At 35.5% G+C, this 12,566-nt stretch overlaps 1 protein-coding gene across 1 annotated transcript in view; it reads left to right on the top strand.

Moving 5' to 3' along the window:
- CDH8 (cadherin 8) overlaps window positions 1–12,566 on the top strand; it is a 395,389-nt gene that overhangs the window by 318,129 nt on the left and 64,694 nt on the right. The window contains exon 9 of the mRNA XM_004015044.5: window positions 3,713–3,834. Within this exon, the coding sequence (XP_004015093.2) occupies window positions 3,713–3,834 (122 nt within the window). The remainder of the gene's footprint in view (window positions 1–3,712; window positions 3,835–12,566) is intronic.

The raw sequence follows: 12,566 nt of genomic DNA, 5'->3' as shown, positions 1-12,566 counted from the left end.
AATAATTTCCTTAGAAGCATATCTAATTAATTTTATTGCTCTATAATATCTTTAAAATTTGAACTCCCATCATTTCATTAATTTAGATAAAAGTGAATCTTCAGCATGTAAATATGACACTTGTGTCGAAAATTATGATAAGATGAAATAATTTCAATCATGCACGTTCATCTAATATAGATAATGATAACACATTTGGGGATATTTGGGGGATATATAGCACTATTTTATTGTTATATTTTATTGGGGCTTCCCAGATAGCTCAGTGGTAAAGAATCTGCCTACAATGTAGGGGCTGCAGGAGACATGGGTTCAATCCCTGAGTCAGGAGGATCCCCTGGAGGAGGGCATGGTAACCCACTCCAGTATTCTTGCCTGGGAAATCCCATGGGCAGAGGAGCCTAGTGGGGTACCGTCCATGGGGTCACAAAGAGCTGGACATGAGTGAAGAGATTGAGCATGCACGCATATTTTTTTTGTTTTCCTCTTTGTTTTAGCAGTTTCTAGAAATATTCAAAGTGTCTGGGACATTCATACATTTAAGAAAACAATTTAAACCATAACTTCTCTTGTCAGAAAGCTTACTGCTAACTTTTAAAATTATAATCTCATCCAAAAATATTTCAGTGACTTGCCAATGATCATATGCTTGTGATCTTGAACAGTATTAAGTGATAGCTCCCAAACCTGTATTACTTTTAACAACAAAAACAAAATCAGACGGTATTGTTCTAGGGATCTGGGCCCCTGGATAGTTAAACACCTACCTTGTTCCGGATCTTACAATCAGAGGAAACCATATATCACTTTAATGTTGAGAGTTATCTCAAAAAGTAGCTTATAGAGATTCCCTATCCTCTATGCTTGAGTTTTACCACCTGCTAGCCATTTAGATCTACGAGATAACTACATTCATTACAAATGTGACATTAAGAAAAGAGAAGAATATGTGCCTTGACATGATTATCCTTCTGCCAAAATAGTGAGAGTAAAATCTTTATATTCATGTTTGCCTTTGAAGTGTGTGTGTGTGTATACAAGGCATAAGAGGGAAGGCAAAAATATCACATTTAGTAGACTTTGCCCATTAACAATTTTCAGTGAATCTAACTTGATAAGATCAGCATCTTCTTCACTTCTCTAGGAGCAAAATCATGTTTAAAGAGTATGATAGCTTTTTCTTGTACTTATATAGTCTTCTAAGACAATGCACCTATTACTCACTGTTCAAGTCTGCGTTGATCATCATCTGTTTATGAACTGAATGGTTAATGAGACTAGAGCATAATAGAAGGATCCTCTAATCATTTATATATACAAACGTTGGTCTAAAAATGTGGCAAGGAAGAAATGATTGGTATATAAATAAATAAGCAATAGTTCTCAAGGTTGAAATACAGAGAATTACAAAATAAAATTAATCAAGTAAAGAGGCTTTGCTAGGGTGAAATAGAAGTATAAAGAAAAATACAGAATTTAAATTGTTTAGTTTCACAGAGAGGCTGGCTGATTATTAGTGCAGTTCTGAGAATATCAGATGGCACAACCCATTAGATTTAGCCGGCTTGATTTTTATATTGGTACTCAAACTTGAGTCAAACTTGAAATAAATACAGCAAGTCTTTATGCATTCTTGAAGAAATGATAATGATTAGTTACCTTACAAAGAAACAAAATATATTTTGTTTTAAACTTCATTGATATAATACCTTCATGTTTGGAAGGTCAAAACTCGATTTTGGAGTCTTGGAGTTAATTTTAAATTGATATGTATTGGTAAAGACATGAAGCCATTTGAGCATCCATCTCCACATCACATTATCTGTTTCACAGCTCCTTGGTGAGGACTGAATGAAACGATTCTAAGAAATACCTTGTACTGGACATAGTGCACACTGAATGTGGACAGCGCTGACACTTCCACTGATAAAACATAAAGGCTATAAGATACTCCTGACTAGGCACCTGCTACGATCTGAGCACTTCTAACGTTTTCTCATATAGTGTATGTAACAGTTCTATAACTACAGTGTCAAGGTACTGAGTTTCAGTTTCCTCAGGAATAAAATGAGGTTAAATATCATTTTCAGAATCACATTGGTAGTAGAAGACAGAGATGGGGCACCAAAACTACTTGTCTCCTGCAAACACTAGATTCCTCTCTATACTTCAGCAACTGCTCTTGAGCTCATGGTCAGACAAGAAAAGAGAGGTACATCTTTAAGGATATAATCAGACCTTATTGCAAATACCTTATAACTCATTCATCTACCTGATTCTAGTAGATAAAAGGAACAGCGTAAGTTTCTTGTCTTAGGGCCACATGCTACAAAAACTTTCCCTTACATTGAAGCGGGGAGCTGCATGCATCCCCTCTGAATGGGAATGAGTTAATTCATCAGACATAGTAGAGTAAAAGAAAAAGGAGTAGTAGAGGTGAGACATTTGAGGCTATTGGTGTGATTTGGGGGAAGTTACTTAGTGGTTGGAATTCCAAAGGATGATGTTCATCCATCCATAGTTCATCAAATTAGTATATTGGTGAATAGCCATGATAGTTAACCCAATTCAAATCTCGTAGCATTGCCAGTGGGGTTAACCAACTATAAATTTGTAACATGGCTCTGATTATTTGGCATGTGCTTTAAAATACTTTTATATTTAATGGAAAAAATGAATATTTGAAAGTTTCAGAGGTCAAAATTTAATCAGCTGTCAGAAAGAAGAGTTTGATATATCAAATACAAGTCTATTTCTTCATATTCAAAAGCTAAAGATCTATCTTCTCTTGACTTGCTTATAAATATTCAGTGCCACAGAAACACAAATAATTCTCCATTTTTCAATACATTCTGTGTAATTTATGCATGATCAAAAGATTATTACATGGTACAGTCAGAGTCAAACAGTATTGCATTTATTACAAATAAAAAATTATCATGTGGCCAGGTTAGCAATGTATTAATGAACCTTATTTCTGTGCATGCATGTTTGTGTGTGTGTCTGCATATAACTTTTTAAATTTAAAGACTTAAAGATTAAGGATTATGCATTAAGTTCCATGCTACTGGAATTGACATGGAAAGATTAAAAGATTATTATCTGTTTACACTGATGAAAATCTTTATGAAAATGACAATATTAAAATAACTTGGCTTATCTAATCCAAAAAGATCCCAAGGTCAATTTTTAGTACAAAATAAAATTCATATAAGATATGAGTCCCTATCTTTAAGATTATCCCCTTTATCATTATTAAAGATACCTTCTCAACAGTTAATGTGGTTCTAGTCTTTTTTGGGGTTTTGATGTTTATAGTCAGTCAAACATGTAGTAGTGCAAAAATTGGCTGTGTTCTACCCAAGATAAACAAAGAGATAAATCTTAGAATTCTTTTTCCTTTCATACAATGAGCTTTATCAATAAAATAAAGCTTTCTTCATCTAGGAAGCCTCTTTTAATTTGTTCAGAGAGAGTCTGTCAAGCTAAGCTCCAACAAATGGTGTTTAGAATAGTAATTTATACTTTATTTTTAAAGCAGCCAAGCACTTGCTATTTTTCCTTACTGAATGGTCAGATTCCATAATCACCATGTTGAAAACACCCTAATTAAGGGAAGTTAAAACAGACACACAGGCTTTCGAGAAGAAAGTTGAGTTGCACGTTAAAATGCAGTATCCTCAATGCTGATGTTATTTTTTCCTTCCCATAGGGAACCACAGTCAGATATCCCGAGTACCTGTTGCTATTAAAGTGCTGGATGTCAATGACAACGCCCCTGAATTCGCATCCGAATATGAGGCATTTTTATGTGAAAATGGAAAACCCGGCCAAGTAAATATCTCCATGTTGTTAATGCTGAATATGTTTGTATACCACTGTCTCATATTTGATTAACCTGCATTATAGTGTGCCTTTGAATCATTTACAACCTGCAAAGTCATAGGCAAGAATCATCCACATGGGAAAAGAGAGAGAGTATTTTTCTTTCCAAGATGTTATTCTCTTCTGACTTATGACCAAATTGGCTCCTGAAAAGAAATGGCCCGTGGTGCCATGAACCTGGAGCCAAAAAAGAGCTTAAAATATCTCGGGATAGGGATGATCACAGGGGAGGTCTTAGAGTAATGGGGCCAAAATGTTAAGCCTTCAAATGACAGGAAGTGAAGGGGGAAAAAGCCCATGGGGAAGGCATGTTAGTTTCATATCAAAGGTAGGAATAACACATAATAATGGAACCCAAGGAAGACCAGTCGTAGGAAGTGCATTTTTAAATCTGTTAGGTGTAGCTATATTTAGATAGACATAAGACAAACAACATGTTTTTAACATGCAAGTAAAGCATCTGATAATTGTGTATTGATGTGTATTGATGAAACTTTTTTTTAACCTCTCTTATTAGCATAGATAAGACAATGGCGACATAGAGAGAGACAGGGAGGGAGGAAGAAAGGAAGGAAAGGAGGGAAGGAGGGGAGAAGGAAAGGGGAGAATGTAGCGGAGAGGGAGGCAGGAAAGGAGGCAGACGGTGGGAGAGAGGGAGAGAGTTAAGAAAGAACAACAAAAACAAAACCTGCTATACTCTGAATGTCATAATGGAAATAGTCTATGTAAAGTTCGAAAAAAACCACAAATGTAATAGATTTATTTGAACAGGTGCCAAAGTACTGTATGTTTAAGAAATTTATCGTTTTTTCAACTTCCTAATTTATTTCTGGATGGTGACATTTTAATTTAAATAAACAGCAGCTGACAGCATGACATTGGAGTTGTTAATCCAACTATTCTTGTGCCTCATGTGGGTGTTAGGAATGCAACTTACTATTTGCCAAGCGTTTACCTGACAAGAGTCAGATTTTTTCCACCTAAGAAGGGAATAGCACTGTGGCTCTATAGTTTTATGTACTTATTACAGAAGATCAAGTTGCTGCTCCCCTATAAAACAGTGGACATTTTCCCCAGACTATTCTCCTCTGTCTGAAGGATTAGCTTTGTTTCCATCCACTAAAAGACGACACAAGTACATGTGTATGCACATGAACATTTTAATAATAAAATCAATTTTAAATACTAGCCATCATATATGTTATAATCAAAATATTTACCTTCAGCAGGGAAATGCCAAAGGGAACCTCTTTTTTAAAATACTACTCTAACATTAGTTTCAGCATTTCTTAATCTCACTGTGTTGAATTGCCCTTTACTTGTCTTATCCTTTGAGTGTTTTTATTTGTGATCCTTTGAGGATGGAGTATATATACATGGCAGTAAATATCATTTAGCTAAAGTTGGTGAATGGAGTTGATGGAGAGAGTTTGGTCAAAATACACGCAAGGTCAGTTTTCAAGAATATGGTTATGTGGACCAGATTGTTGCTGGGTGATGTAGACAATCACAGAGTTATGTCAGACATTTTTGATCATACAGAAACTGTCAAATGCTTTAGACTTTAAATAAAACTACATTGTTCATGCAAAACTCATCACACAAGTTCAGAGAGTCAATGGCATTGATATTTCAAAAATTCCACATTGGCTTCACTTGTGATATTGACATGCATGCCTTTAGACCTCCTGAAATATGGAGGTTTACCCTGTGGATTTTGACTGTTTCCAAGGTTTTAATGATTCATCATCAGTTTTTAATCCTCAGGAAAAAAATACACTGTTTCATCACCTTTCCTATGCAGGATCAAAATAAAAAACAAAAGTCGATTCTTTGTTTTATGATTTTTGCAAATCAACATGAATGACTCACTCTGTGAAAAAAATGTTTGTTGTGTGTGTACACTGCACTATCTTATCCTCAGATGAATATTTAAGCATGTTTATTTAACTTCATATTTACATGAAGATATCAGATATTTGTCTGTTCAGCAAAATTTTCTGGACATATGGCTGACTGGTTGATACACACAGTTTAAGTAGCTCTGAATTCCTTGAATCCTCTGTGCTACTCAGAACTCATGTTTGATTCATTACATCATTCCCAGGTCACTTTTAATGGCTCAAATATCTCATTTTTATATTTAACATTTTCAAGAATTCATATTTGTTATCCACACTAAATAGTGTTCACTTATATAAGTTCAGCATGGATGCACTTTCCATCATGTTTCATCCTACCACATGCCTCATTTTGAAATTAGAATATTAATTATCACAGTCTCATGCAAAAAAAAAAAAGTCAAAAACTGAATTAGCACTAAATTCAGTCATCTCTATATTTTTCAACAATTAATGTCATCCTCAGAGAAAGAAGTGCAGGTGACTTTGAAATGTCTGGTTTGCCTGGAAGATATGGATTTAAGGTCTGCTATCTGGGAGATGATGCAGCTGGATATCATTAGCAATAATCAAGCACAAGCCACCAAAAAACCCAATCTGTAACAAATCTTCTGCATTGGGTGACCCTCTGTAAAGAGGTTTCTAAAACATCTCAGAGAATGAAAACCAGTTGCAATATGAGCACAAGAGAATGCTACTGCACTTGACTGTTCTCCACTGGACTCATTTAAACAGAGTCTAAAATACAGAAAAAGAAAGGAAAACCACCTTCCTCTTCTCTAGGCCTACTTCCCTAGTTCATGGTACACCTGTGCTGAAAGTATTATAGGCTCACTGTGAAAGCAGAACTGGAAGTCTGGTCTCACTCTACCACCTTCTCATGATGCTGAAGTGAAAGATGACATTTTCTTGAATTGGTTCCCTTAAGAGGGTAATGACCACCCATGACAGAGAAAAAGAATTCACAGTCCATATTATAAGGGGAAAATCAATGAGAATCCCTTTTAGAATCCTTTTAAATAATCCCTCCATTTCAAAGTTAAATGTTAATGTGGTGTTTTCTGATTACTAGTTACTCTTATTTAAAACTTAGTAACTAGCTAGTTACTCTTACTTAACATAATTTCCCCCAAATAGCTACAGGTAATTTAAGTTAATAGTTATACGGTGATGTATATTTTTAGTCTCCAATTTAATAGTGCCATGACTTGGCCCTCAGTTTAACAGGATGAATAAAAAGATTCTCTCCGCTTACTCCTATTTGATGGTCAATGCAGAAATGAGGGTATGAGTTGAGGATTTCAAAATTAGAAAGGAAGACATATGACTGCGAATGTATGTATCTAATAGTTTGATAAGCTTGGGTCAGTCAGTAAGTGCTTATTGAATACAAACTATTAATATGTCCCAGAACTTGGCTAGGTACTGGGGATTTAGTGGCAGACAAACATCAGTCTTTTTCCACATAGAGTTTTCTCTCTGGTAGACACTTAATAAAATTAGAAATGACAGAAAATTGCAAGAAAATATCTCAATTCCTCTGGGCAGAAAGGAAGTTGAAGATATGAGAGGAATCGGAACTATCTTAATGAAAAGATCCCTTAAAAAGGACACATGCCACCAGAGATAGGGAACATCTATCAGGTGCTGAGAAGAAGTCAGCCGGGGATAAACCAGGTTTTGTCTGAGGAGAATGGACCTCTGACGGGAGAGGTGGAGGACCACGTAACAGCTCCACCAGAAGAAGCCAGTGTCTTCCTTCACCGTGATGATACCACCACACTCAGAACCAAACGTCAAAATTACAGACCATCAGTGGCCAGTGTTGGCCAAAGGGGCTTCCATAACTCTGTTCTACATTTTCTCTCCTCAGGAGGGTCTTTCTAGGATTTGATTTTAGATGCTTACCTCTTACTTACCATACATACAGAATTAGAATAGTTTGCTCCTGATGGTTCAGTGACACAGGGACTGAACTGAAAATATGAAATGTGAGTCAAGGTCTCTGAAGTCTCAGAGAATATTTATCATTCGAAAATTAGTTAACAATAGACCCTTTCAGAGTTTTTTTTACCCCTTCAGAAAGGAGCTTTCCTGTTACTGTAAATAAATCTAGTGGAATATAATTTAAGCTTCATCATCATCTGTAGAAGTCGAGATATGCTATTTAGCATCAAGTTAATTATGTCTGGGTTAAAAACACACTTTGGTTTATCTCTTTTAATCCTTTTTCTCTCTGACCAATACTGAGGCAATAAAGTTTGCTTATCATGGGACTATCACAGGTTAAAGAAAAAGATAATAGCCTATATTTGTAGATAGGTATCTAGCCAATGCTCTTCATGTAATGGATATTCACAAAATTTAAGAATCATCATTCTAATTTAGCAGTGACAAATATTTTAATAATTAATTTCTCAGATATTACCATTGAGACACTTGTTTTATTCACAGACATATAGTGCATAAATGAAAAATCATTCATTTATTTACTGAACAATATTTACTGTGCATCTACGGGATGCCAAGTTTTGTAATATTACCTGGAGAAACAATGTAAAAAGAACAAAAAGAGTGTTCCCTCCAATGGAACTGAATGAGGAAGAGGGATAATAAAAAGGATAGAATGAATCAATATGATAAACTTTAAAAATTAGGCTGAAGAAAACACTAACACAACTGGGACCGAAGAGAGTATAGGAAAAGCAGAGATCTTTTATGTAGCGTTGTCAAGACAGTTACTTTTTAAATGGGGATAATTTAAGTTGAAACTGAAAAAAAAAAAAAGAGAGAGGGTAGTCATACAAGAAGTGAAAGAAGAAGTCTTCTAGCCAACAGGATAAGCCTGTGCAAAGATCCTGAAGGGAGAAAAAGCTTGATGTGTTTGAAAAATTGAAGACATCTGTGGCTAAGAATAATAAGGGTAATAAGCAAGTTTAATAAGAGTATAATAAGAAAAGTGAAATTTGACAAAAAGAGTATTATGTTTGAATAAAATCCATACACACACACACACACACACGCGCACACACACACACAGATGTAGGGATGAGCAATGAAACAGGAAGATCATCTAAAAGGATATAATTGCAAAAGATAATGGTAGCCTGGCCTGTGCTGGCAGTGAAGGGGTAGAGAGGTGACTGGGGAGGCTACATGCTTCCATGTATCCAGTAATACATCCAGACATCTAATATGCACTCAGCACCACTGTGCTTGGAGTTCGTGGTGTAAAGACATTTTACAGATGTGGAAGCTGAGGCTGAGAAAAGACTGAGAGTCTATCCACACCCATGAAAATTAAGAAACATGGGCTTCAAAGTCTATTCTCGAAGGTGTCCCAGTCCCCGTACTTTCTAGGATTTCACAATGCTTCCCAAAGAGCAGATTTTGGAATTCTGTTAATGAGAATAATATTCTAATCAAGAATGAGCACTTTTCAAAAAAAAAAAAAAAAGTCAACACCCATGATCAATAACACACTCTATTCAAAAGCATTCTACAGAATAAGAAAAGTAGAATTAGCCCTTGATAAACAGCAGCAATGAATGAGTTTGCTACTCTATTTATATATATATATATATATATTTAGTTTCTGTTGGTCTTTTTCTAATAAATGTTAAACAATGAAGTAAAATTATGGCATTTTATAACACTCATGAAACAATAAATATAGAAAATTTAATTTTAACTTTCCTGCCAGAAGGCATCTTTCAGGATCTATCTGCATACACAAGAGGGAGAGAAGATTGATTTTAGAACAGATGAAACTGATAGCCTCAACAAAATGCATAAAATACAATTTTCATTTTACTTTGGGTGGAGTAAGGAGATGGTAAATCAGTGGAATGCATAAAACTCTGCGAAGACGACACATGTAACAAAGCCTTTCAAGACAGTCTCTAATAGAAGCATAACTTTTTAAGTGGCACTTTGACAGAGGGGGAAAGCTAAAAAATAAAGGCAAAGTGAAAAAACCCGAAGTTTCGAAGGTTTGAAACTAGCACAGTCTAAAAGTCTGAGTCATAGATCTGCCATTTACCAGTTTTGTAACCTTGGGTCTTCTGTTAGTTTAAACATATTTTAGGAATATCCAGCTTAATATCAAGTGCTCAATAAATAACTATAATAACTAGTACTACATATTTTAACTAGTTTCATAATTTTAATAGCAAAATATTAGATTTTTTGGTTTTATTGCTGTTATTGTTATATATTTATGAGCTTTGATTTGGAGTGAAACACTATAAATAATCCCTAAATGAGTCAATATAAGCTAGGACAATCTATTCCCCTATATTGGAGTAACTCTTCCTCTGATAACGTGTAAGTCTTATATTTGTCAATGGTAAAGAAAGAGCTCCTACATCACTTCTCCCCATATGAATTTGTGGGATAATATAATTATTTTCTTCAAGTGCATTGGAATCAACTGACAGGACCACATACAAGCTAAATGTTTTTTGAAATCATGTTTGCAGCCTCTGTATGTTTTGGCTGACCTTCTTGCATGAATCCAAATCCACAGGCTTTATTTTGGCCCCTCACCTAAATAAGTAATGATCCGCAGGAGGAAAAATGGTATAAAGGACTGTTTACAAATCTTGGGCTGTTACTGAATGATTACTCTTTTATTTTCAACCTTCAAGCTAGTGGATAAGAATTTAGATGGAAGCATGGTGGCCGCATGTGTATGCTTGTTTTTCTTTGTTCATGGAAGCCATGGTGATGAGCACACCTTTTTGAAGAAAGTGAAATTGACAGTAACCATTAGGATGTTGTCATCCTAGGCTTTGTGTTAGTGACATAAATTGCACAAGATTTTATCTCAGTTAGTAAAAAATCCTCCTGCAAAGCAGGAGACCCCACTTCAATTCCTAGGCCGAGAAGATCTGCTGGAGAAGGGATAGGCTACCCACTCCAGTACTCTAGGGCTTCCCTTGTGGCTCAGCTGGTAAAGAATCTGCCTGCAATGTGGGAGACCTGGGTTCCATCCCTGGGTTGGGAAGATCCCCTGGAGAAGGGAAAGGCTACCCGCTCCAGTATTCTGGCCTGGAGAATTCCATGGACTATATAGTCCATGGGTCACGAAGAGTCAGACACGACTGAGCAACTTTCACTTCACTTCACTTTATACCAAGAGGAGGTATTATCAGAAGAGCAAAGACGCAAATGGTGTTAGTGCTATAACCACCAAGCTATGTAGACACAACACCTTCAAAAGGAGATTAAAGAGGGCTCCAGGACTTTGAGACTCATGTGGGGCTTTAGAGGATAGCATGTCTTAAAGGGAATACCTGAGAAGCCCTTTTATGATAAAGTGTGTCAGTAAATGTTACGGTATGTGGTGTGTCTGTGTGTATGTGTCTGTTTTCCCCAATAAGGTTGGGAACCACTGTATTAAACAGTTAAACATTATCTTGTATTTATTTTGTTTAAATATAAGATCCCTTTGCATTAATAAATACATGTGAATCCCCAATGTGTTAGAACCAAATGGTCCTTGGCCTTTGCCAAACAAAGTTGATTATAAAGTCTTTTGAATTTCCTTCATAGAAAACTGTATAACAAGTGATAAATGGAACTCAGCTGGAAAAATCTTGCTTCAGAAGAGTAAACAATATTATGCTTAGCATTTTCAGCCTAGGAAGTAATGTTTATGATATTCATGAGGCATCAGGAAATATTCCTGTGAAGTTATATAGTAGAAGATGGAGAGCAGATAAGCCTAAAAAGCAAGTTGAGACTTCTAAACTGTGTTGAAAACTGTGAATTTTGCCCTCCTAATGAGGTTTTCAAAGCAGAGCAAGTGATGGAGAAATTTTTTTAAATAAATATTAATCATTTCAATGGTATACAATATTCACATGAAATATGCAGAGACCAGCAAAAGAAAATAAGAAACAGGAGCAACTGGAAAATTCAAACTTTGTATAAAAACATCCTTCAAGAGTCTTTGCTTTGTATCATTTTATGTCAACTCAGTTTCAGTAAAGTGAAGTGGAGTGAAAAAGAATGAAACAAATATGTTGGAAGTTCTATGGCGGGTTAGAGAAGGCACAGGCCCCAAAAGTCTATCCAGAGGTCTGAGGACTTTACTAAGTGTTTAAAAGAAACATACACAATCTAATCTGCATTTTCTTGCTGTATTTTCTAAGTTCAGACCTCTAAGATACACTCTAAAGAGCCACCTAGTGCTTTTTAAAGACAAGTGTATACTCATGCAAAGAAATAAGACATAAGAAAACACATTGGGGAGTAAAAGGAAAAGCTTGGTAGAAATTGAATTGCCTTGAAAAAAAATTTTTTTTAAGTGTCCAGGAACTATCCATTAAATGGATATGAACAGTGCTTATTTAGAACTATGCTACAAAGTTTTGAAAATAATAGGATAATTGGGTCATCCTGTGGGTTTTAACATAATTTCTCAAGTTCCTATATTTCCTACTTTTTCAATTCATCATCATTGGCATAAAGTGATTTCTCTTGTAGACATAATTTATATTTTCAAAGATCACTCAGGGCATGGTTCTTAGCCTATTTTGTTTTGTTCTCTTTGGTTAGAGATACCAATGATAATCTGATAAAAGCTACATACCCTCCCTTCATATAAGTGCATATATAAATAATTTCTTACAATTTTGCTTTCATGTTTCACTTTTCCCTCCCTCAATTTGAAAACTGCTGATCTAAGAAATTTGTTGTTGTGTAGCTGTGAAGTCGTATCGGACATTTTTGTGATCCCATGGACTGTAGTCCACCAGGCTTCTCTGTCCCTGG

This window comes from Ovis aries, chromosome 14, assembly GCF_016772045.2.
Source record: "Ovis aries strain OAR_USU_Benz2616 breed Rambouillet chromosome 14, ARS-UI_Ramb_v3.0, whole genome shotgun sequence".
NCBI classification, from domain to species: Eukaryota; Metazoa; Chordata; class Mammalia; order Artiodactyla; family Bovidae; genus Ovis; species Ovis aries.
The sequence above is the reverse complement of the archived record's forward strand: the minus strand, read 5'-3'. Positions and strand labels throughout refer to the sequence as shown.